This window comes from Gobio gobio (genome assembly GCF_949357685.1).
Source record: "Gobio gobio genome assembly, chromosome: 18".
Classification (NCBI taxonomy): Eukaryota; Metazoa; Chordata; class Actinopteri; order Cypriniformes; family Gobionidae; genus Gobio; species Gobio gobio.
Genome location: NC_137111.1, coordinates 6607378 through 6629558, shown reverse-complemented (window position 1 = coordinate 6629558; position 22181 = coordinate 6607378). Strand labels below are relative to the sequence as shown.

Below are 22181 nucleotides of genomic sequence, written 5' to 3'. Positions count from 1 at the left end.
ACATTCATTATTAATCTTATGCCTAATCTGAAGAAAACGGCTTTGTTAATATTTCTTGTTTGTTAATTACATTATAAATGACATTACATAGGCCTATTTCAATTCAAAATGGCGAAATTAGACAAAAGTTTATTAATTTGCCTGAATATTTTTGTCATTTGTTTAACATTTCTGACTTAAAGAAGCAGCTGTCAAATATGAAATGTTTAGTTTAGCTACATATCTCACAATTGACATCGAGTCGAGTTTTTAGGGGGGCTGGGCAGAAGTTTAGGGGGGGGTTGAAGCCCCCCTAAAAAGGGCTTAGTGACGCCACAATAAAGAGGAGAAGACTAGCAACTTCCGTTTTATACCGACTTTTGAGTGCTACGTCCACTTATCAACATCCGATGCACAGAATCAAGCCCACGCCTACATTTGATCTTTTTTTGATAATCCATTACACTTGGATGCATGTCACAATACAGAAGAAAAGATCTGATGCTACTTCCATTTCATCGCAACTTTAAGAACGTATTAACCACATGCGTTTTTTGTTGTTATATACCTCCACCAGGTGGGGCGCCACCACACTCCAGGCTCTCATCATGTGCAGAAGCGGCCTACTCTTGTTCTTCACAATACGAAGCATGGCTTCTCCCAGCCGGAAGAGGTGGAGGGCGCTGCGCTTGTCCTGGGTCGACTTCGCCTCCCCTTTAATGAAAACACAGTGAGGTGAAGGGAAAAAGGGTTTAAAACTCCTAAAAAAAAGTCATGCGTTAGTGAAATAAGGTGCATAACCTTAGTACTAGAATCATTTTATATGAGGCTCAACTCTGATACCAAAATCTGGACCTTCTGAAAACCCTTAAAAGCCTGACTTAATTGTTTTATAGCAATAAACATAAAAATAAATTATATTTAACTCCCCAGAGTTGCACGTAACAGCATTGCAAATTTAGCCTAATGAAGGTATTCTGTCGTTGGAAAGTGTAGTCAATATTCTTCGGGTACCTGGCATGGCTAAGGAATAATCTCCGGTTTCTGTGACCGAATCGAACAGTTGAGACTGTGAAGCTTTTCTGAGCTGATGCAGGAAACCCACAAGACCCACTAGGTTGAGTTTACTGACGGCGTCCTCGAACAGCCTGCAGGACATTCACAACAATTACACGTTAAATAAACAGATATGTGAAAAGAATAGTGACTAATGGGTACATACACACTAATGTGAGTTCTAGTTCTGGATGCTGATCGCTCAATATATTGTTACAGCCATGGTACAATTCACTATAAACACATGCTGCACAGGTCATATTGCAATAACTGTAATTGCGAGTTTCAGACTTGTAGAAAATATTCACATCTGTGTCAAAATAAAGGTACAGTCTGTATGAATTTGATGAGAAACTAAAACTTGCTTGTTTTCTGAAGTGGATCTACTGGGCTAGAAATATCTGTTGATGACCGTCTTATTGCCCAGCACAAAGTCCAAACACTTAATGTTCATCACTTGGGAAGTGGTAAAGAAATGAACATTGCGATCCAATGGATTTTCCCCTGTATGAAATACTGTCCATCCTACAGTTTATTTCTTAATCCTTCTTTTAAAGGCTTTGTGCAAATTATTCAATTGTACCTATGTAGGTTTGTAACAAATTTGCATAATGCAATTCTATGGTCTTCATTGGCTGCCCGTGAACATTTACTTTGCCAAATTTTTCCGACTACAGTTTTTGAGAGGCAGAGCAGAGTAGACCAATCACAACAGACTGGGCCATCTGACCAATCAGAGCAGAGTCGGCTCTCCAAAAAGAGGAGTTTAGAGAGGCAGAATCCTTTATCGAATCATTTCAGACAACTGAAGTGTTTTTGAACTTGGATGCATATAAACCTGTTGTAGGAGACGTAAAAACAAAACCAGGAACCTTTAAAATAGCATAACAGGGGCACTTTTAAACTGATGCTGTATTTACTTGCCCTAACACGGAGCGCTCTATGGAAAAGACACCAATAATGCCCACCAAATTATGATCTTACTGGTCCAACATAACTCCAGCTAGGAATCAAATGCTTATACAGTTAACTAGAAAACCACGAGCAGAGCCACATGTTGCGCTCAGTTTGAGTTTTTCGTGTGAAACGGTCAATGCTTATCACTTTTGGCTGGACACGAATTCTGATAACACACGATATAAATCCACATTATCCCATGTTGATGTGAAGGTGTGGAGAAATCATCATCTGCTGTACCTGTCAGCTTGTGTGGAGAGCGTGCAGACGGCTTTGGCCGCACTGGTGCCCGTGAGCAGACTGCCTCCCCGCAGGTCCAATCCTTTACCGCGACTGCTTTCCCTCAAGAGCTCCTGGATGGAAAGCGGCTGGATCACCGGATGGCTAAGGCCCAGTTCCATCTCTGGACTGGCCTCTCCGCTCAACTCCAGCTCCAGGTCCACCGCCACGGCCTGCTGCGCCTGCGTGATGGCGATCGGAGGCTGGGAGCCGCCATCACTGAAGTGTGTGTGTTCCAGCGAACTGACATACTCGATCACTCTGAGGAATATTAAAGCAAACTTTACGCGTATTTGTTTTTGGATGTAATTTAAATATGTTTTAAACAGTTTAAAAATCATTTTAATACATAACTATATTTTTCTCTCCTTAAAAGAAGAACTGAATGCATTAGGGGAGAGTGGGGCACAACGCTTTTTGACTTTCTCAGTTTGTGTAAATCCACTTGGGGTTCAGAGTATGTATTTTTTCCCACATTAATTGCACACATGTCAAGTACAATTATGTGGTTTTGTTTCATTAATACAGCGTATACTTTTTTCTTGATTTACCCCGAAAGAATGGAAGTGAAATGTGACAACATGCCCCATAGGTGGGGTACATTATAACATGACCAAATAACAGCTAAAATGTTACCTGATATAATCAAAAAAAATATACAAGACAAACTAAAATATTTGGTCAACAAAATACAATAATTAACTTTTTAATATAAAATAACGGCATTTTTTAATCATTAAAAATATACTAATTTTTGAGTTTGACAACAAACACATCGCTAAATACAGCTAAACAGCATAGGCTAGTTCAAAACATAATAATAATGAATAATTTCTGAACATTGACTCTCAGTCATTATTCACCATTTTCTCATGGTTTCTCAAAATAATTCATAAAAGTATAGAATATAATGGCATATTTCTAATAGGGGCTCATTGTAACGCAGTGTTAAAACACACACCACCTGCGCAACTGGGATTAACCGCGGCTCGTGTCTTCTGCTGTTAGATCAGCATTAAAGAACGATCTCAATTAGGGATGAAACGATTACCGGTTTCACGATAAACCACGATAAAATTTAGTGACGTTTAGTAATATCGTATAAAATGTAATTATCATTAAAACCGCGTGTGATTATCACGATTGTGAAAACTCGCGGTAAATCTTGTCCAGTCAGCGTCAGTCTGTTGCGCGCACCGCTTTTTTCTGAATGAGAAGAAATGGCAGAAGGCAGTGACAGCACTCGGGAGATTTTTCAGACTTCTAAAAGGACCAAATCTGAGGTGTGGTCATATTTTGGCTTTTACAAAATTCCTGAGGGAAACTTAATCGAAGATGGTCACCCTGTCTGCAGAACATGCCAGAAGAAAGTCGCTGTAATAGGGAAAACACTTCAAAACTACGAACGCAAGGCAAGTGGACTTTGACCTCAATATCAAAACTACGTCTGGGAAATAATAGCGTGAAGCGAACAAACAAATTCAGACAAGACACGGGTGACATTTAAGGGATAATATTCAGGGCTTGACATTAACAACCGCCATTTGCGGGTGTTAGTTAACGTTATTTCGGCTGCACACTAGCCACTCCGGCGGTTGAACTTATTATAGTCTTCTCAAAAGCCATCTATTATAATCGCGTTGCGCATTATAACCACTCACACGTGTTTATATTGAGTTTATGAATGCGATGTCTCACAATCAGAGGCGTTCAGATTAGCCGGAGTTATGTTCAGAGCGCGCGCCGCTCTCTCTGAAATCTGCACTCAGATCAGAGATAAACGTGCGATGTACGCAAGAGATTAATTCATCATACAGTGGTTTACTGTTTTTGTTCTATTTCAGCAGCAAAAGTGGTTTAAACAAAAACAGCAGAACCACAGCGCATCTGATATGACTGGCACAAAGTTGGCGAATTTAGGGACCATCTCTAAAGTTACATACAACATTGGTAACGTTATACACGTTTCAAACTTCACTAGCATTTGAAGAGAATGACAGTCATAAAACTGACTGTAAAGTGATCATTTAGGTGTCTAATATGATGCACACATTTTGATATTTAATAAAATAAACTGTCAAATCATATGGAAATATGGATATGCATTATTTCACTAGGATAGGCCTACTGTTTGGGCTCTTACACAAAATATGCTAGACTGAAATGCCTCATTGCTGAACACTGATGAGAATATTGCTTGAGAATATATTTACAGAGATAATATTAGAGATTATATTTACGACAAATTGTATTATTATTTATGCGTTATGCGTTGCTATTGACGACGGCCATTAAGGAAGGAAATCCCACAGAATAGAATCTAGCTTAAAAAAGTGCATAGAGCTGCTTTAGTTATGTGTTGTTTGTTGATTTTCAAATATAAAACTTGTTGAATTGTTTTAAGTGTGTGCATCTGTTCTATTTGAACACTTTCATCTCATTTGAACAAAACCGTGATAATATTGATAACCGTGATAGTTTGGGTCACTATAATCGTGATGTTAAATTTCCATACCGTTTCATCCCTAATCTCAACTGTTAAATAACAGATATAAGATTAAAATAATATCGGATTTGTCTTATTTTAAATAAACACAAAAAACAGATATGAAAACTAAACTTAAGTAAGACATTTACTTTTGCTATGGTTAAATACATGTTCAGTAATATCTTCCAGAGATTTTTAAATTTTGGCGCTATTTTTTCTCTAAATAATGTTGATATGGCAACTAGTAAATACACTAAGTTTCGTCATCCTGGCATGTGTGGAAAGGGTTAAAACATGCGTGTTACAACTAACCCTGCGTTAGGTTGTGCCCACAGTCTATGGTTGTGACCCGCGCTCCCCTACTCCATTTTGAAAGGAAAATTTAGAGGCAAATTTGAGTAATTAAAAAATGTGAGATACTTTCAAACAATTAATGAGTAGTCATGATGAATCTGGTGACATGCCTAAAAACAATTTTATTACTTTACTAAAGATTTGACATTATAGGATCCTGGGGGCGTATTCCAGACACGTTCTATCTTAGGTCTTAACTTAAGATATGATAAATTGATTTAGGATTTTTCACAATTTTGTATTACAGAGGCAAATCTTAACTTGATTTAGAATTCTTATCCTATCTTACAAAACTTGGAAAAACTGAAATAAGGAAATCTTAAACCGCTCCATCGAGTTCGGTAATCAACTGTCAGGTCTGTTACCAAGCAACCAACAACACGCAAACTGCTTCTGCGGTAAACCTAAAATCAAAATGGAGAAACAACGGCGTGCTTTTAATTCCAGGGTGGCAGAAATTTTTATTTTGATAAGCTCTATTGAAAAGTTAAAGCCCGTTTTATAAATCGCCTTTTGCAAAAAAACAAACAAAAAAAAAACGAATGAGGCGTTGAACTGGCATAAAGTTGGTTTGACGTTATTAGACGTTCGATATGCGCAAATTTAGGGACCGTCTAAAGTTACATACGACATTGGTACACACATTTCTAACTTCAATAGCATTTGAACGGGATGACTTACAGCAGGGGTGTAAACATGACAGATTTGACAAAAGCTTGAGCTGACAGTAGAGTAGCTTTTGATAGGACACAGGAAATGTATAGATATTTAACAATATCTGTAAAACTTTCATCAACCAAAAAGTTTTAATGGGTAAAATTTAAATATTATTACTGAGTTAGAACTCTATTCTTATTTAAATTTAATAAGTGCTCTATTTAGATCACCACAGGTAAAACCACACTACTAAACATACCATTCTGACTTAGTATTTCTATCTTTTTTCCAGTCGAAATATCTAAAAATTACTTATTTTTTCTAGATTCCTGGGGGGAAAAATCAAAATGAATTGAGTTTTTGCTTGAAACAAACTGAAAGTTTATGACAAAAATAGTCTGCAATTTGGCCTTTATTACTCATTTAATACATGTCTACATTACAAATTAAATAAAATGAGATATTAACCTACATTTCTGACTAATTACCACGGTTACAGGTAGTGTTACCACAGTAAACCCATGATAAATGTTGGTGAATTGTTGTTTGAAAAGTATTTTAACTGAATTGGCTCAGTGTTTCTCCTGATTTGCAGGTTAGTGTTGTTGATTAAGTCAGCGCTGTTTAACTGGCTTTAAATCAAATGAAATCACAGAGAGTTTCGCAGCTCGTACCGGAGACCTCTGTGCCGAACTCGAACACTTCTCACGGGCTGTTTAATGGGCGCGCGATCGAGACACTCAGCAGGTCAACACATTTGTTCAGAGTCAGAGCTCGATGCTGCGTCCCAATTCGCATACTATCCGTACTAAATAGTATTCGAAAAAAGAATTAGTATGTCCCAAATCTTAGTATGTTGAAAAAAGTATTCCAAAGATTCCCGGATGGTTTACTATTTTCGGTCAGAATCTGAAGTGCAGATCGATGCGCACTCTAACGGCTGATATTGCCCACAAACCCATTGCGAGATGGACGAGGATTCGATTAGAACTACAAACGCGGATAAAGTGTTTAAAAAACTACAAACATGACGGTTACGCGAGTCCGACGGTTAAGTGGAGAGGATTAGATAAAGTGGTTTGAGTGAGCAATTACCAGTATTTAACCGGACGAAAAGATATTTATTCAATATTATCCACATTATATTTCTCCTTCAGCAGCATTGAGAACTTTTGTAATGATACGTTTGGCCATTAACTTTGCAAACACATGAGAGGAGTCTAAAGACCCACGAAAGGCTACATTTCTCTCCGATACGGTAGGAAATTAAATTGAAAGTGGGGGATTTGAACTGTGACGATGATTGACAGGGCAGTTTAAACGGTGACGGGACTCACGTAAGAGTGACGAAGTAGTATGTCCCAAAGCTTGCATACTCTTCTGCTACACACTCAAAAGTATGTACTTTTTCTTCACAAAAAAGAGTACATACTTTTAGGACGTAGTATAAGTAGGCGAATTGGGACGCAGCCCGAGAGTTGCGCTGTGCACAAGTAGCGCTGTTTCGTTCCGCTTTGGCCGCTGTTTCCCTGGTCTAAAATCTAATACTGCCACCTTGCGTTGGCATCGTGAAACTGCACGATTTGTAAATTATCCATGGCGGGCCACATATAATATATTTTAAAGGTCCCGTTTTTCGTGTTTTTTTGAAGCTTTGATTGTGTTTACAGTGTGCAATATAGCATGTGTTCATGTTTCGCGTGTAAAAACACAGTATTTTTCACACAATTTACTTATCTGTATACTGCTGTTTTCACTGTCCTCAAAACGGCTTGAAAGATTTCCCTGTTCTATGAAGTTCCTCCTTCAGAAACACGTAACGAGTTCTGATTGGGCCAGCGGTTCCCGTGTTGTGATTCGACAGCAGCTTAGCGCACGTTACCGGAAAGGTCATGCCTCTCACCATAACGGGGATGCATGCGCTCAATGATCTCTAAGTACAGCGTCCCTGGGAAAGCCAAACTAAGGTGACTTGACTCCGGGATAAAAATAACAGCGTCTCGACGACATGGCGACAAACAAACTATACGAACGCAACCGAACGCAACACTTCCTATTCTCCACGCGGGAGCAACAAGACCACGCCCCCTTTTTCGCGCGTTCTTGTGGGCGGAGGTTAGTCGACATACTGCTCTACTGACGTAATTAAAGCAGGAAATACCAGGATGTAGTCCCAACCGGCCGTTCGCTGTAGGCTTTGAAAGGGAACTTCTGTTAAATAAAATATCTCGCTTGGCATTGAACTTTGAGCTTTATAATTTTACAGGTATTATAAATGCTCTAACAGCAACATTACACACTAACTAAAGTTTGAAAAATGGGATCACAAAGAACAGGACCTTTAAATAAAATATCTCGCTTAGCATTGAACTTTGAGCTTTATAATTTTACAGGTATTATAAATGCTCTAACAGCAACATTACACACTAACTAAAGTTTGAAAATTGGGATCACGAAGAACAGGACCTTTAATAGACAAGCTGCGGGCCGTTTGAAATTCATCCCCGGGCCGCATTTGGCCCGCAGGCCGGACTTTGGACACCCCTGACTTACAGCATCAAAACCAACTGTAAAGTGTTCATCTAGGTGTCAGCTATGATCAGTGGCGTAGGCAGAAAGTTGATGATGGGTGGGCCGGAGTAATTCGCATTACCCCCTTAATTTGGAAGAAAAATCGAAACATAGCTAAAAGTATTCCACAGCCTATATGTTGGACCTTTTATTGTCTATTGTCTTTTAATATAGTCAACTTCTACATGTTGATGCCTTCTCAAGCCCCCGTACGAGCTGTGTTTGTAATGTTTGAGCACGACGTGCGGATGGACCGCTTGCAAGGTTGCTTTAAAATTCCGCTATTGCTGTAATAGTGTCGCAGAAACTAAATACTGTAAGCACTAAGCTCCGTGCGATCAATCAAAGTGTGGGCGGCTGTAACGTGTAAAGCTGTAACCTGATAACTATATCACGAAGAGAAATCACAATGTCCTGTATCGACAACCTGCCATTAATAAACGTACTCACAAATATTACATGCAAATATATGATTGCAATGCCACGGCGGGCCAGACTAAAAACCTACCCATAGCTTACCTTGTATGGCTGATGTCTGTTCTAAACATATCGGAGTTGGCTGGGTTTTGAATTGAAGATGTTGATAATATCACTTATCAGTTAGTTCACTTTCAATCGACAAAAGGGTTATGGTGTCCTGTCATCTTTGTCAAGACGTGTGTCTTTCTTAAACGGTCATAACTGACAGTTTAGCCTTTTTTTTAATGACAAAAAAGGCGCTGCTGGTTGGATTCGAATCCGCTTATTGCCGCGAACATAACATTACTACTGGCGTGACGTAACTGAAGAGACTAATTAGCATATTTATATTAATATTAGAATAGAGTTCTAATGCATGACAAAATAAATCACATTTAAAATAATTACTGAAGAATTGTTAAACGTTAGAAAATCGTATTATTAAAAAATATATATATTTCCCTGGATCTGACAGGATGGGCAAGCTGTCAATGTGGGTGGGCCTGCCCACCCGTAGCTACGCTAGTGGCTATGATGCACACATTTTACATATTTCATTCAAATGCTATTGTAGTTAAAAATGTGTAGGTGCCAATGTTGTATGTAACTTTAGAGACGGTCCTTAAATCGGCGAATATCGAACGTCCAGTGTCAAACCAACTTAATGCCAGTGAAGAACGACCAGTAATGCTCCGTGACGGCTCGTTGGCCTCTGTAATGTTGGTCGCAATTCGTCAACTAATCGCAAAATCATGTGTCGTGGAAGTCTGTAATTATTTACAAGCATTTGATCAAAGCACAGCACATCCTCTGGGTCCTCCAAAAGTCTCTCCACCATCAAACGTTGCTGCTATTTGTCTTGTATAATCAATAAATGTCACGCTCTCTGGAAAAGTCTTTTGTACTGTGATTTTTTCCGCTAGATTTCAAAAAGATTTGAAGTTAGGACACCAGTGGGGTTGTCCTAAAGTTAAGTTTGAGTTTGTGTTGAGTTAGGACGCTTCTGTAATACCCGTTTCCTTTCCATAGTTAAGATAAGATTATGCATTTAAGAAATGTCATTCTGTAATAGCATGCCCTAAATGCGGTCCTAACTGAAATTGCCATGGTTACCAAACAGATAAGATAGGATTCAAAAGTTAAGATGCTTCTGTAATACGCCAAGAATTGATTTGTGAGCGTTACCTGAACACGTGAGGCCAGCAATCGTGGTTATGGCTGCCCATTTCCAGCCCCACATTGAGGATAGCGTCCATGCAGAGCACATGAGCCGTGTGAAGCCTCACGCCCTGACAGCGGCCCATCTGTTCTAGTTTCTGTTCCACACGCTGCTTAACTACAACACAGACACATGCAAGTTCACCTGAGGTGATTAAACATAAGTGCAGTAGGGTTTGAACTGGTGATCTGAGGGATAGTGAAAAAATGAAAATTAGCCCATGATTTACTCACCCTCAAGTCATCCTAGGTGTTTATGACATTCTACTTTCAGACGAATACTATCAGAGATATTAAAGGTGTCATGAACTGGCTTTTTTTATTTTTAAATACTGTTCTGTGAGGTGAGCTTATGACGTTTGCGTGGTTTTTACATTCAGAAACATCATAATGAATAAGTAATAGGCTATTTTCTGCCTTGGTTTTGAGGCTCTCTGAAAAACGGTCGGTCTTGATGGGCGTGCCGCACTGAAGACTTGGAAGTAAACTAGGATTGGATAAGATTTGCATATTTAATGAGCTTCAGCTCCTCTCAGTTCATGACGGGATTGTTTTGAAAGCGTCTGAATCGCTCACAGGACTTTAAAAATATCTTTATCAAACAAACAATTATTCATCTCTCATCCACCCGCGATTGATTGGACTGTTATTTCTGTATTACTTGGCCAGCCCAATCATCAGTGAATATAACCGCGAACCGTACACACACACACACACAAACACACACACACACACACACACATGCGTGCGTGCGCAAGAAAGGAATGTTATTTCACTATAGCCCGTCGGCAGGCCGGTGATAGCCTGTCTGAAAAACACATAGCCCCGGGACTTTGGGCTTTGCGAGCTGGCGTTACAAGTCCGAGTCTGATCATGAATGAACCAATAACAGCTTCTCCAGCCTGTGACCACGTGCTAAGGTATGTAATCAATAGATATCAAACGATCTGTCAAAAATGCAATACTAACACATATAAAAACATGTTTTACTCACATAAGTGTGTTGCACCGTTCCTGTCGGATCCAATATAGGAAGCACAGCATTGGATTTGCAGACATATTGAGATTAAAACACAGTCTCGACCTGTGTCTTGTTTACAATCGATTCCGCGGTGAAATGAAGCGAACAAACACACAATGTCTTACGCATGTGAACTGGAAATGGCATCGTTTAGATCCACGATTCGGTGGGCGGGGCTTGAGGCGGCGTTTCTGCATTCGATGACGTCAGTGGTCGACATATTCTGAGATTTCTCGTTTTCTGGGTCTGGTGTCAATAAAAGCTTTTCTTTGACTAACAAGAACGTTTTCAGCTCTGAAACTTACAGGATATTCTTATATCACGGTTCACTTTTCTATACCAAAGGCTCAAAGGAAAGTTGATTTCTCAATTCATCACCCCTTTAAAAAATGTCCTGGCTCTTCCAAGCTTTATAATGGCAGTGAAAGGCTGTTTCTGAAGACTTGAGGTTGAGTAAATCGGACTTATTTTCATTTTTTGGTGAACTATCCCTTTAATTCCACTATTAATAACTCATAAATAACTAATGATCACCGATGCACCATATATCCAAAAAGGGCATTTACTCAGTTGTTAAATTAAACGTTAACACTTGACAACGTGGTTTCATTTGTTAACAATAGCTAACATTAACATGAACTGACGATGAACAATACTTCTACAGCATTTATTAATGTGAGCATTTACGAATACATTGTAAGAGTTGTATCTGTTAACAATGCACTGTGAAGTAAAATGAGCATGGAAATTTGGTCACACTTTAGATTAGGGTCCAATTCTCACTATTAACTAAGACTTTTGCCTAAAGCATTTTTAGAATTACTGCTTATTAATAGTGATCATGCAGAATAAGACATTAATTGTGCTTTATAAGTACAAATAAACAGACAATATCTTAGTTGCAACATAGCATTTCCATTGGAATACATCATTTTCATTTGATTTTGTTATTCTGTCCAGCTGTGTGTCATTAATTATCCTAGTTTGACTGTGTATTTATCTGCCTGTTTTCAGTTCGGGTGTTGGTTGTCGTCAACGCTTGCACCAAGTTTGGTTTACGGTGTTCATTCTTTTAATAAAGTTAATTGTGTATAATTTATGAATAGTGAGAATTGGGCCATAAACTGAAGTGTTACCGAAAATTTGTACTAACATTAACAAAGATGAACAAATGCTATAAAATATATTGTTCATTGATAGCTCATGTTAGCTAATGCCTTAACTAATGTTAACAAATGACCCCTTATTGTAAATTATTATCAAGTAAAAAATAAGTTGGGCTTGAGATGGTCTCACAATAATATTAATGTTAGAATTTTAAGGAACTTGTAAGGAAGTAATACACATTTGTTGTGATCAAAACGATTGTGTTCCCTTTCCTACACCATCAATGCCTCTGTGTGCGCTCATGTCCTCAGCAGCTCATGCAGGCACGAATACTGCCAATTCATTTTGTCCTGTTGCCAGTTTATTCCAACCATTTATGCAAAAAACCTTGTACATAAGCTGCAGAGTATCAGTCAAAGCACAAATACAGTAATGGACTAAATACAAAGTATGTTATCAGTGCATTCCTTCACATGATGTTAAATGTGTGCGAGTACCTTGAGCAATGGCATCTCCGGTCTCCCCCGTTTCTTTCTCCTCTTTCTCCTCCTGAACACATGATGCCACTGCCATCTGGGCAAGTGCTGAGGCACAGTTGGCTGCCACACCTAAATGACAGAGAATCGAGGCCCAGCAGACGCACCATTTCCATTAGTGTCCTATAATGGAATAACTGAACTGAAATGAAAATGAAGGATGTGTGATGTTACCCAGAGCACAGCTGAGTGCCGCAGCCTTGCGTAGACCATCCAGGCTGAGGCAGATGGTGTCTCTCTCCCTCTGAGTTTGCTCTTTAACTCCCTCTGCTCCTAGAATAAAAGCGAGACCCCTAGAGCTTCCCGCCATGCGCCCTGTGAGCGGCATGGACAGCGTGTCGATCAGGTTTTTCCAGCAGCCGGTCAGGATAAAGCGGGCAAATACCACACCTGTCAGAAACAAGGCCATGATGAGAGAATGATTGTTTGACCTGGTGTTGTCAAAGCTTGTGATTTGACACAATTTCCCGTAGATTCTCACAAACTTTAAGACATTCCCATCTGTCCTCTTCATATGAGAGAGAACATCCTAGATAGCAATTAGTCAGGCTACAAGTGCAGGCTACGTTGCTATCCATCACTGTAGATTATGCATACTCATTCTCCAGGACTTTTCCGTAGACTTAATGCACAATAAATCACCAGATCTGCTAGTCTTCCCTCTCTATACTAGATATCAAAGATTGCACTGGTTTGAGTCCTCACAAGCAGATCTTTCAGGGTATCTTAGTGTCTAAGTCACATCAATTAACCACTGGAGTACCTCAGGGTTCGGTTCTTGGCCCGCTTTTCTTTTTTTAAATACACAACATCACAAGGCACATATATTTTCCTACCACTGCTATGCTGGTAATAGGCAGCTCTTGTCATTTCAGAGGAGAATACCCCCTCAAAAGCTAGCAAACACAGAACTTCTCATCTTCCCAGTCAGTACAGTAATTCGACAAAACATCAATGTTCAGCTACACTAGTCACAGATAATGCTAGCCATGTAAGCCAGGTACTTGTGTTTGACAACCAGATGATCTGACCACATTGCAAAGGTCACCTGGTCAGACAGATTTGCACTTTATTGTCAAGAAAATGAGACCGTTCCTATCTGAGCATGCTTCAAAACTTATATCTCCAGACTGAACTACTCGAATGCTCTTCTAGAAGATGGCAGTGCATCTGGTCTTTAAATATGAGAATGAGTTTCAGGTAGTCCCTCCATTGATATGAACTGCATGCATAATAAAGGCCACGATATATACTATAAGCGAAATCGAAGAACTGGAGTTATGTAGTTTCAAACAAAATCTGGCCAAAGCAAAGTTTGTTTGGAGTTTGTTTCGGGAGGTCAAAACAGCTTGCCAAAGTGAACTTTCCAGAAATGTTTGCTCTGGCTGGTAAACGCCTTCGAACTAGCATTGATCCATGGTGATTATGTAATAAGTGGGGTGTGTGAGTCTGAGCAGGGGCGATTCTAGGCTTTCAACATTAGGGGGGCTCAGCCCCCAATGTGGGATTGATTTAAAAAAAAAAAAAAAAAAAAAAAGTTCTACACTACCTATCAAGTAAATCCCTGAATACAGAATTAATGTCTAATCATTTGAAATTTCTGCCTGGTTTTGCCCGACCCAAATTGAAAAGCTTCCCATACACACATACAGTGGACTCTAAATACACAATTTTGATGTCAAGTTACATAAAGCACTGCTAACAGTGATAAACATGTAAGTATATGTTGTCTGAGCTGAGCCCCTTTTTTGAGGGGGGTTATTACAGCTCAGACAACATATACTTACATGTTTATCACTTTTAGCAGTGTTTTATGTAACTTCAAAGGGTTTCATGTAAAATTACATCAAAATTGTGTATTTAGAGACCACTGTATGTGAGTATGGGAAGCTTTTCAATTTGAGTAGGCCAAATCCAGGCGGAAATCCCTAAAAATGGTCCCAGAGCTATTAAGGGGGGCTAAAACCATTCTATAATGGGCCTAGTGACGCCCCTATTGAGGCTCCGCCTTCTCCGACACGGGGGAAAACATGAACACACTGGACAGCTGCTTTATAGAAGAAATTTGAAGACGTAATTCTAATTGAAAGCAATACTGACACTGTTCTTTCACTAATGTTTAATACTGTAAAGCTAATGTTTAATACTGTTAAGCTGCTTGCTTTAAAGCAAGTATACAGTACTATACAAATAAATGTGATGCAACTTGAATACCGAAATTGCAGAGCGGGTGCAAACATATTCATATCGCTATAATCAGATGCTTTCTTAACTGCGGTTTTCTCACCACTGTCATTTTTGTTGTGTGTTTTTGTTTTTGAGAGGAAAGCACAGCACATAATTTACACATCTAAATGTTGTTTCTAGGAGCGTGGGAAATGTTGGATGCTCGCTAACAGTATATTACTTCTTTTTACCCCCAAGCGAAGACTGAAAAATACCTTTGTCATCAGTATATCGGAGCCTTTATTAGGCAAAAATGAGAAAAATATGTAAAATATGTATCTCTTTACGAATGTGTGTGTGTGTGTGTGTGTGTGTGTGTGTGTGTGTGTGTGTGTGTGTGTGTGTGTGTGTGTGTGTGTGTGTGTGTGTGTGTGTGTGTGTGTGTGTATGTATTTATGCAGTTTCTCACACTGTACCTGCCACCAAGCTATCACTGCCATTCTTGTCACAGGTAAAGGGCGACTGTGTTGAGGCCTTTCTGATCAGCTGACCGCCAATAGCACTGCTGCCCAGTCCATCAATATCTGGCAATTCACAATACACATGATATTTGTTATGCATTTAATCCTTTACATCTGAGACCTCAGTTCATAACACACAAAGGAGTATTACCAGTGAGCATGGTGATGAGAGGTAAGGACTGCTCCCCTGCCGAGCCCCAGTATCCCGCCTCTCCCAGCAGGTTTCTCTCCAACACCTGGTTATAGAGCTCCTCGATCCAGGCCTGGGACAGAACCACCAGAACCCCACTGCTCTGGATCTGACGCACAAACTCCTTCTGCACACACAGACACAGCTCATTCAACATCACCATCAGATTGTGTGAGCCAGCCTTCTGTTAATTCAGAGATGCCCCCCAGATATTTTAAATTTATGGTGAATTAATGCAAGTTTTCAAGTGTACCAAAGACACCAGAGCACATGTGGGTTTCCTGTGGTAGTAGTCACAGCAGCACAGTTTGAGGTTGAGCAGTAAAGCGTAATAGGAAACCAGGTACAATCCATCTGCATTCATCAGAGCCTGACAATTCAGGTTTTCACTGCCCTCGAAACCTGGAGAATGAACCCCACCTATAAGACAACACAATAAGATCATATTACCTTCAAATGCACTTATTCAAACACCTTTAAGGTAAACGTAGAGTTTCTCTTATGGCTCGTTTCCACCGAGCGGTAAGGTACATATACGATATTCCATGGTCAGAAGTTGTAAACGGTACCCTAATTCCGAGCCATACCATACCACTTTTTTGGCACCCTTCCGTTGGGGTACCTAGCACAGTAGTCCAGTACTAAAGGGTGGAGTTAGACTCACTGCAGAACTTTGATTGGTTGACAGAGATTTGTCACTTGTGCATGCTTTTTTCGGCTGTTTTTTCTTGCAGCCTTGGCTCAAACAAACTGTCTTTTTCTTGTGACAAACAGCCACATGCCGAGAAGCAAGAACAAGACCTGCTGTATGTCATTCATTGTTGTTTACGTGTCGCTTTCTTTTTCGCGCGGAAATGACGTTGATTGCAACACTACACCTATCATAAGCGTACTGTTGCCGGTGGAAACGCAAACTGGTTCAGGGTTTACGGTCCCGAATCACACCATACTGTACTAAACCATAACGCACCGCTCAGTGGAAACGACTCATAATAGTCTGATCTGATGCATGCGGACAACAATAATAGTATTTGTATTAAGTGTTTAGTGCATGTGAAAAAAGGTTCTTTGGAGTCAAACAAGCATGTTTGAGCTTCTGTTTACCAGATTTGATGAGCTCTATGTATGCGTGTTGATCAGTGTTTATGTGAGTAATAGCCTAAATCATACCCTGAAATTATATCTTGTATACACTTTTTTTTTTTTTAAGTACAAAAATTTTACCTTTTAAAGTACAAGTGGCCGTCACTGGGGTGGTACCCATAAAGGTACATTTTTGTACTCTAAGTCAGGGCTAGGCAAGTTCAGTCCTAGAGAGCTGATGTCCTGCAGATTTTACCAAGCGGCCACAGTATAAAACTCATGGCTCCCAGCATGCATTGCAGCATTAGTCACCATTGTTGAAATTCATATGCTGATTCTTGATACTGTATCTGTGTGCGTCTAAACATTTTCTCCATAGAATGTATTTTTAAAATCAGAATTCAGAATGTCTGATGTGTGGCAAGAAAGTATTGTTGGTGAATATTATTTAATATTTTTTAGTCAGTGAATCAAACATTTGAACACATTATGTGTTTGTTAACACTGTAACAAAAACCACAAACTCACATAAAAAGCCAAGAGTCAAACTTCCCAGCTAAAGAAAACACTGATCACCATAATGGCAACCAATTACATGTTCAATGAAACATCAACATCTAAACCTCTGTTAATTCTCAATAAGAGCTTCTCGTCTTTCAGGGTTGGAGCCAAACTCAGGACAGTGACTCTCTAGGACCGAACCTGACTACCCCTGCTCTGAGTAGAGGAAAACAATGGTATAATTGTACCCTAAGGACCAATTCTGTACATTTAAAGGTACAGTTAGGAACAAATTGTACCTCCACTGTACCTTTTTTCTAAGAGTGTAACGCAAGTTGTATAGGTTTGAAACAACTGATGACAAAATTTTGGGGAGAACTATCCCTTTAAGGGGGGTATCCACTAAACCAGGGGTGGCCAACGTCAGTCCTGGAGAGCCACAGTCCTGCAGAGTTTTGCTCCAACTCTGATCAAACTCACCTGCCTGTAGCTTTCTAGTAACCCTTAAGACCTTGATTAGCTTGTTCAGGTGTGTTTGATTAGGGTTGGAGCAAAAATCTGCAGGACCGACGTTGGCATTAAACAATTCCCCCACTTCATAAATTACCCAGGCTGAATAAAAAAACGACTGATATTTGGCCATTTTGGCATAGACCGATAACCTGTCATCTTTGCAGATTAGGTGTACTGCCTTCAAATACTTCAACAAATAAGAAAGGTGTTCTAACCTCCTCCTGGAGGGCCAATGTCCTGCACAGTTTAGCTCCAACTTGCCCGTTATGCCGAATTTCGACCCCCTGCCAAATTATTACCCCCCTCATTGATTGCCTAATCCTAAAACCAACCCAATCCTATATTTAAATAGTATAGGTTTAAGTTGAACTCGCTGATTGGTTAAATCCAGCCACAGCTGAAGTCAAACAGACCTAAACTCTACAGCAGGGGTGTCCAACCCTGCTCCTGGAGAGCTACCGTCCAGCAGATTTCAGTTCCAACCCTACTCCAGCACACCTGTCTGTAATTATCTAGCACCCTGGACACCATGATTAGCTGGTTCAGGTGTGTTTGATTGAGGTTGAAGCTAAAATCTGAAGGGTGGTAGCTCTCCAGGACCAGGGTTGGACACCCCTGCTCTACAGGATAGTGGCCCTACAGGAGCAGGACTGGACATCCCTGGCCTATAAAAAGGCTATCATTTCATTATCGGATACAATATTTGGCATGTTACCTGCTTGCAGACCCGAACAGAAGGTGGAAGAGAAGTTCTGCAGTGACACGTCTACATCTGTGGTGCTGTGCAGTCCCAGCAGGCGTGGCAGCAGTGAAGCTAGAGACTGCACAAAGAGCCGGGCGCTCTGTTGATCAGCTTCCTGGTTCTTCAGCAGTTTCAGTGACAGAGCAGCCGTCCGTAGCGTACGGTGCCCGGGACACTCCCGCGGCGTCTGCTCCTCGTCAGCCAGAGAGCAGTTATCAGACCCCATGTCAGACACATCGGAGCGCCCTGAGTCCTTTTCTGCAGCCATTGAGTACTGGTCACATGAATCGAACTCTGTGCGCGACAACTCGTGCTCGTCCGCACTGAAGTTACTTTCGCTGTACCGTGAGCCGTGCGAGCGTGTCCGAGACTCCACAGAGAGGAAGTTGGTGATGTCTGGGTAGGCCAGGCCGTGGCTGCGCTGCACTACATCGGGAGGGGCCGTACTGGACGCGGCTTCTGGGGCGCCACTCTCTCGTACACATTCTGGCAGGTTCGGGCGAGTTCCTGCCGCAGCCCCGCAGGTAGAAGGCGATGGTAGGCGCTGTTCCTCCCCGCAGTCCTCTGGAGTGGTATGGCCCATTTCCCCTTCCAGAGTGGTCTGACCCATGTCCCCCTCTAAAGTGGTCTGTCCTGTGTCCGTCGTGACACTGATGCTGATGTCAGGGCTGCGTTCAGTAATGCTGGTCTCCCAGGCGGCGTTCTCAGCCGAAAGCACGCGCCGCTGCCAGCGGAAGTCAGCTTCGTTCAGCTCTACAGACTCACGCATTGACTCCGCCCCTTCCTTAAGATCATCCAATCGCCGCAGCAGCATGCGAGACTGGTCCTGCTGTAGGCCACGCCCATGACTGAGCTCATCTAAAGCACCCAATAGGGCACAAGCGCAGGAGACGGAAGAGTAGCAGGCCTCAATTCCACCCTTCATGCATGCCTCTGTTATACCATCCATTACCCTGAGAAAATAGGAAAGATGGTTGCAGTCATTGGTAAAAATTACTTAATGGAGTCCATGATTATGATTTCACTTGTTTAACTTTAGCTAGTGATATTGCTGTTTGAGCATAAACCACATCTGCAAAGTTACGACGCTCAAAGTTCAAAGCAAAGGGAGATATTTTCTTTTAAAGAAATCACTTTTTAAGGACTACAACAAACGGCTGGTAGGGACTACAACAAGCTTCTTCACGGGTTAGTGACATCACAAGCTCTAAAATTTACATAAACCCCACCCCCGGGAACACTCAACAAAGGCCATGTTGAGAAGAGGAAGAGTTGTTGTAGTCGAGCACATTTAGGAGTCGCTCAAGCTGTCATCCGTCTTTCACATTTATTGCAATACAGTACGAACACAAATGCAATATCATGTCATAAAGCGAGATGACAACATAAATTATAACCGTAATTAAACTAAACTACACCTGTTCTTTCTTCATCAGCAGATATTCTCTGGCTCATCTCACAACAGTTCCTACACAAACGATTTACAGATTATCATGACAGAATATGCTAATCGATGACTTGATGATAGTTAACTCATAAATTCATCAACCATCCCTTCAGAAACGTCCTGTCTCATTCTACATGTTGTCACTTCTTCTTGAGTCTCTCCATCATTGTCCGACTCCGGTTTGAACATAAAAGGCTGAACACTTTCTGACATGTTCAGTGTGTGTCTGCGTGAGATAATCAGAGCTGCTAACATGAGCTCTTGAAGCTCCGCCCTCTTCTAGAAAGGGAGCCGGGAGCAGCAGCTCATTTGCATTTAAAGGGACACACGCAAAAACAGTGCGTTTTTGCTCACCCTCAAAAAGGGACAATTTTAACATGATATAAAAAATTATCCGTGGGGTATTTTGAGCTAAAACTTCACATACACACTCTAGGGACATCAGAGACATATTTTACATCTTGTAAAAAGGAACTGTGGCCAACAGACTTAAGACACTCAGTTGGGGTTTAACAGACACTTGATGTTACTGAACCGAACCAACACTAAACTGACTCAAGCTGAATAACGACACTATTTTCTTCAGTGGAGCTGCTATTAGCTGAACAGAACTTGTTTAATAATAGATTAATCAAACTGTTACTGAACTGAACCAACACTGAACTAACGTGAGCTGAATAATGACACTATTGTTTTTATAGAGCTGCTATACAGCACATTTAGATTTGGTCTCATATTTGATGAAGTTTGATTCATTGATTGTGTTATTTTCCTGTTTATTACTGTGAAGTTGCTTTGTTTGAAACAATCTGTATTGTATAAATCACTAAAAATAAAGGTGACTTGGCTTAAGATACATTTTTAAGGCCAATTACACTGCTTTGATTGATGTCCATCTGGTTTAGTCGGCGTTTGTGGGCGTTTTCGTGTTTGTCAGGTCTGAAAAGTGACATACAGTAATCTGGTGATTGTCAGTGATGGCCGGCGTTTGTCGGTGCAGTGTGAATTTGCCTTAAAATATCTGATTGTCATTGAATTAGAAACAAAATATCTTACAGTTTGAGAAGATCAAGATGTGACTTCCTTTTTGAGAAAGACCTCTTTCTTGTCTCAGGCTCAATGACGCATGGACCAGCCAGGTCAAACAAGCGCTGGGGGCTTCCCACGATCTGGAGGGGGCGAGAGGAACAACAACATGCTTATTAGGACAGAATCTGTAAAGACACATTCAGATGTCTGCGGTACTTTTGTAATGCCTTTCACATTTCCTGGGTTCTCAGAAGCGAGGGTCATTATAGTTGGGTATATTTCCCAAGTGGTGAAGGGAAACTACAACAAAAATGATGTGAAGCTTTGATGCCAGTTTGGTGTGTCACTTCACCTCCTTCATAATCTTAATGGCCTCCACTCTGTGCTGGGGTGGTGGGTAGAGCAGAATACGGTGGTACAGGGCCTGGAGAACAGGCTTCATGGACTCGATACAGCCCACCAGACGGACTAACTCTGCTGCCACATAGCAGACGGTGCGAACTACTGGTCCAATCATGCCGGGAGCGCTCGATGAGCAGCCAGAACCCCGCCCTTGATCCAAGACCGCTGACCCTGGTGCCGTGTCCGAGTCCTGAGATTGCCCACCATGGGCAGAGGTGATGGTTTTATCACTCGCTGGGTTTCCCATAATCACCACCAGAGTTGGACATAACTGCGTCCTGTGTATAGACAGTACACATCGATAATGTATAATTGCACTATGTTCCTCTCAGAATCATCATAATCACTTTGTAAGACCAAAAATTATCACACATTTAGATAATGCGTTTACACAAAAATAGATGTGTTTATTAGATATTGTACAATAGTGTTACCATTTTTTGGACATGCCCTGCTAATACCATGGTTCCCATTGAAGTATGGCGGAGAATACTTTTAAGAACATAACATTTTAGTATTCAAGTTTCCATGAATTATTTTTTGGACTATAACACTATTCATAAATTATTTAGCCGTGCACATCAATATTTTGTTAAATTCATGTGCCCACATAATCTTTAATCAGATTAACTTTCCGTCCTTCCTCTTGCAGCTTCTCTTCTCTGATGACGAGGGCGGGGCAACCTGTCACTCACATGAGATCCACCAATAGCAAACCACAACCATCAAATCAATTCCCCACAGACAAAATCAAGCCCCGCCCTACATTTGTTCTCATTCCAGAAGTCGTTTCGCTCTGATATACTTCACAATAGGGATGAAAGACTATCGCAACTTCCGTTTAATGCCGACTTTAATATTTGAGTCAATGACATGTATTTTTTGTGTCCGAATTCATTATTTTC

At 40.7% G+C, this 22181-nt stretch overlaps 1 protein-coding gene across 2 annotated transcripts in view; it reads right to left on the bottom strand.

Annotated features, from left to right (window-relative positions):
- arfgef3 (ARFGEF family member 3) overlaps positions 1 to 22181 on the bottom strand; it is a 103249-nt gene that overhangs the window by 52379 nt on the left and 28689 nt on the right. For both annotated transcript variants that reach the window (XR_013818442.1, XM_079842886.1), the window contains 12 exons: positions 21227 to 21554; positions 20902 to 21014; positions 18372 to 19351; positions 15813 to 15979; positions 15521 to 15686; positions 15325 to 15432; positions 12857 to 13072; positions 12644 to 12754; positions 9986 to 10136; positions 2233 to 2532; positions 994 to 1127; positions 548 to 693 (listed from right to left, as the gene is read on the bottom strand). Coding sequence is in view for 1 of the 2 variants with exons in the window: in XM_079842886.1 (XP_079699012.1) it covers positions 548 to 693; positions 994 to 1127; positions 2233 to 2532; positions 9986 to 10136; positions 12644 to 12754; positions 12857 to 13072; positions 15325 to 15432; positions 15521 to 15686; positions 15813 to 15979; positions 18372 to 19351; positions 20902 to 21014; positions 21227 to 21554 (2920 nt within the window). In the remaining variant the exon portion in view is untranslated. The remainder of the gene's footprint in view (positions 1 to 547; positions 694 to 993; positions 1128 to 2232; positions 2533 to 9985; positions 10137 to 12643; positions 12755 to 12856; positions 13073 to 15324; positions 15433 to 15520; positions 15687 to 15812; positions 15980 to 18371; positions 19352 to 20901; positions 21015 to 21226; positions 21555 to 22181) is intronic.